General features: G+C 39.9%; 1 protein-coding gene across 1 annotated transcript; it reads left to right on the top strand.

Moving 5' to 3' along the window:
* Positions 1 to 1,895: 1,895 nt before the first annotated feature.
* Positions 1,896 to 3,290, top strand: LOC118738130. Its single transcript, XM_036469052.1, has 2 exons — positions 1,896 to 2,249; positions 2,304 to 3,290. The coding sequence occupies exons 1-2, from the start codon at positions 1,896 to 1,898 to the stop codon at positions 3,288 to 3,290; spliced, it is 1,341 nt and encodes a 446-aa protein (XP_036324945.1).
* The last annotated feature ends 1,154 nt before the right edge of the window (positions 3,291 to 4,444 follow it).

Below are 4,444 nucleotides of genomic sequence, written 5' to 3'. Positions count from 1 at the left end.
AATACTTTTTCAAATTCAACGCATTTAATTTAATTTTAGGCCGCATACTGGATCGGCCATTTTATTTTTAGTTATTTTAATTTCAGATTCGAATTCAGCTACCGCAAGAACTCTTAAATAATATAATAAAAGCAATTCTTATTATTATTTTTAACAACATTTTTGCGTTTAAGATTTTAGGCACCAAATTGGATCGGCCATTTTGTTTTTTTTTTTATTTTGACTTCAGATTCGAATTCAGCGACCTCAAAAACCCCTCTAAACCTCAATTCATATGAATATACTAATTTTTTAAATTGTAGTCACAAAATTGGTATCAAATATCACTGTGAGGCGTATCAAAGATTAATAAATGTGAAATAAATACATAATGCAAAATAAAAAAAAACTTGAATGTAGAGTTATATAAGTCTCGTAAAAAAAAACCATTCAAACTTGATTTCCCAAAATGTTTCTTTTTACACGTTCCTGTTTCTGGCATGCGGGGGACGATATATACTTGCCGATTTGTTTTACAAAAATTATTTAAAAAAGCAGACGTCTTGTTTGCTCAACAAAGCGGTTAATCATTTCTGCAATTATTTCACATTGATTCTCTAAAACAAATTTTCGTATCTGCCTTGTCCTGAGTTTCACCCGAAAATGTGTCATCTGCCCATAGTAAAATCATGGAAACCAAGAGTGAAAAGTGAACCGATTCACGGAAAATGAAACTCATGATAAGGCAGTATATGTTTATTAAAGAGCCTGTCAGACGTGGCAATGCAATATATTTCAATAATGCTGTCAAATTCGAGAAATTTCAGAAAGCAGTTGCATGAGTAGTCACACCTTGCATGTAAAGTGGCTTTCGAAAGAGGTTTTTTCTTTCGGGAGGGATAATTGCTGATTGCTAGTGCAGCACAAACAAGTTAAAATATATTTCCGAAATCGATTTGCGCTCTCTCTCGCAATTGCGTTAACACCGCGCCATTAACACCAAGCAACATAAGAGGCGCACACACAATTCGCCTTAACTCTTTGAAAATTTACACATACATTGTTTTTGCTTTTGAGTGTTGAGAACGCAAATTTAAAGCTTTTACTCAAGACTGATAGAATATCGTGGCATTTACTACATTCCTAGCAATTAAATTCAGTTGGCGGTACAAGCGTTGCTCAGCGCTTATAGAAATAATAGACATGACACCACTGTGTTGTACTGCACTGTATGACGATGGGTACTGTGGTGACACTCAGATGGCGCCGTGTTCAATTCAGTACACTGCGCTATTGCGCTGGCTTAGTGCGCTGACACCACAGGTGGCGCTGGCGTTATTGAGCTAGCGCAAAAAAAAATTGCGCAATTACCCATGGCTACTAGAGAGATCAAAGCTTTTGACATCCTAAATGATGCCTATTTTGGATCTCTCTCCAAGATGTATTTTGGTCTACCTTTGGCCATTTCAACTTAACCTAACTTACATTTGTCAATTTTGGGTAGGAAACAAACCGGTTTCGGGATTGTGCCTTCTTTCGGGTCATCATTGAACATAGAACACACTAAGTAGTTACAATATACTTTCTTCAATGTCTCCACTTAGAGTCGATCTTTGTATCTTCAAAATGTGACTGAAGATAAGATCTGCGTTATCGAATAAAAAAATTAAGATACCCATTCAAGTGAATTCGCCCCGAATTTCTTTTCATATTGTCCCAGAAAAAAAAACTCTCCAAAATCTACCGGAAACGTAATACAAACAATTCTATTACATATCATTTCCTCTGAAGTTTCATTTCAGCAGTCTAAAAAATATTTAAATAAATTCTTTGTAACCAAAAATACGAAAAAAAAATTGCATAAAAAATTTCTTTTCTAAAATTTAGACGTGCAACATCTAATTTGCTTAACCAAAATGAAATCGCAAAGATTCATATCAAATTATAAGTGCGAATGCTATGGCCATACAATTTGCAGTTGCTCGCGCGAAACATCTGAAACCAATATCTTCACGGAGAATGTCTACGATGTGTCCGAGACGCTGGCGCAGATCATGGTCATTTGCGGCATTCACCAGGCCAAGGCGAAGGCGGCCATCGATGTGATAATTTACTCGTTCACTCATTATGATGAAATAAGGCATCGTATTGATGCCGTACCACGTAAAAGACTGTGCAAGGAAGATCTCATTCATGATCTGGGTCGTAAATGTCTCATGAATCGTATGGAGGCACAACTCACCTATTCCATCATCAAGCGTGCTTTCAAGGTAAGATATGTGAAATTGGTTGGCCCACATTTTAAATGCACTTTTTCCGCTTAGGCGTTCTATCACGGCACCAGCGAAGGCAGTATTCGAAGCCCACAATTGGAAGCGCAATTAGCGCACTCTCAGGAGTGCCTATGGGCGTACGCCGCCAAGCGCACAGCACAAATCTTTGCCAGCTACGAGGGCATGTTCTTTTCCGCTCAAAAGAATTATGCATCTCTGATAAAGTGCGTATATAAGAAACTGTACGATCGCATGAAAGCACGCACCAGTCCGCTAGTCGGTAGTGAATGCTCGTGCGAAGCCTGTGTGCAGCGTAAAGTAGTGGAGTTGCCTAAACCGTCTAGAAGTATGAACAGTATCCACGGCCCCATGCAAGGGGATGCTGCAGGTGGCCATGCACTGGCTATTGTGAATGCCAACGAGCAGGGCGAGGCATGTAAACTTAGTCCAGGTGGCAAAGCACCAACCCAGACAGCTTCGAAAAGTTCTCTAAATTTGCCACGCTGCTACAAATGCAATTGTCCAAAACTAATTTGTGATTGTGAGGTGGACAAGGTAACCGGAGTTTCGAGTGCAGACTGCGGTCAGGCGACATATCAATGTCAATGGGTGCGTATGGAGGAGAATGACGAAGAGTTGACAAAGCCATGCCTTGAGTTACCCGAAGACCATGAATGTCCAATCGATTGTGATGGCGAGAGTGTTATCTGTGTTGCGGAATGTGAATGTGATTGTGAGAGTTGTGAGTGCCAACCCGAAGAATCATCGGATGATGGTGAAGCGGAAGACGTGGAAGGAAAAGGTGAAGAGCAAGATAAGCTGACAAATGTACCAACTACCTCAACGCCGTGTAATATTTCTGAGCATAATTTACCTATCGAATTTTACGATGATTGCCGTATACCGCGGGCACGTGTGGTCGAAGAAGAAACCGGTCAACCGACTAGGATAGCAAGAATAGTTGGCCAAAAAATGGATGAGGAGGAGCACGTCGCTGAATCTGAGGAGATCAATAGGTTGTTGGGTTCAATGATTTAAATTTTCAGTTTACCAATCGATTTTAATGAGGACATGGACATTTTCTGCGATTTCAATTTTATGTTATATTTGATGTAAAAGTAATTTTTTTTCATGATACAGTAACTGTTAAAGATAATTTGAAAGCATGGAGTATTTAGAAGAAAATTTCTTCTTTTAGGTATTACCACCTTTGAATGCCACATGCGCGCCCAATATTAAGCCCCACCTCGATAATAACAGACGCCTTTCCATCTGTCTGAAACCTCATTTGGCATCGAACAGCTCGGAGAGGGCCTTCCCAATTCTTATAGAGATGATGGTATTGCTAAACGTCTTTAGACAGCCGTATTTGCTTCGCGGGGATATCAAATTCAGACAGTTCGGCATAGAGACAACTTTTCGTGTTGTCGAAATCGGTTTTGAAGTCCATAAATAAGTGCTGAGTGTCGATCCTATTCCCGCGAGTCTTTTCCAATATTTGGGGAATTTTGAATAGCTGGTCTATGGTGGGCTGGCCAGGTGTAAAGCCACATTGATAAGGTCTAATCAGTTCGTTGACGGTGTGCTTCTGTCTTATACGCAATATGCTCGATATTGCCTCGCCTCTTTTGTGAATTGGGCAGAGCACACTTTGTACATAAATTCCAGTCGTAGAGCATGCGTTTATCTGGCATATTCTGCATAAGAGTTTATGCATGCACCTTATCAGCTCCTCGCAGCCATACTTAAATAGTTCAGCTGGCAGGCCGTCAGCTCCATAGCTATTCGTACCTCGTCATAGTCAAGCGCCTGGACATCGCTTCCGTGGTCATAGACTGGGAGCCCCAGTGCTGCTACCATTCAGTAGGGGGAAAAGTGTTCCCTTTATAATTTAAGTCCGTTCTAGACATCGCCCACTAGGTCACCGTGGTTGTTCTTACTGATCGCCTACGTTTCCGGTAAAAATTGTGGGTGTTTTTCCCGGCCAGTATTTCAAGCTCTTCAAACTCACATACATATGTATATGCATTAAACTGCATCACTCCCCATACCAAAAAAAAAATAAAAATCGGTAGTGTTTCCATTTGAATTATAAAATCTATAATATTTTAAGACTTGTACTAAAAATATTAAGATTTATGTGAGCTGGACCGATTTGAAAATACCTCCAAAAATGGAGTTTTTTATTAACA

This window comes from Rhagoletis pomonella, unplaced genomic scaffold, assembly GCF_013731165.1.
Source record: "Rhagoletis pomonella isolate Grant_MI unplaced genomic scaffold, Rhpom_1.0 Rhpom_scaffold_00004, whole genome shotgun sequence".
NCBI lineage: Eukaryota > Metazoa > Arthropoda > Insecta > Diptera > Tephritidae > Rhagoletis > Rhagoletis pomonella.
Note: the sequence above shows the minus strand (reverse complement) of the source record. Positions and strands in the feature narration are given on the sequence as shown.

Excerpts from the sequence above, each read along its gene's own strand:
- LOC118738130 (XM_036469052.1), top strand. The coding sequence starts at position 1,896 with ATGAAATCGCAAAGATTCATATCAAATTATAAGTGCGAATGCTATGGC. Across the intron at positions 2,250-2,303 it reads TCATCAAGCGTGCTTTCAAG|GCGTTCTATCACGGCACCAG; the intron begins GTAAGATATGTG and ends TTTTCCGCTTAG.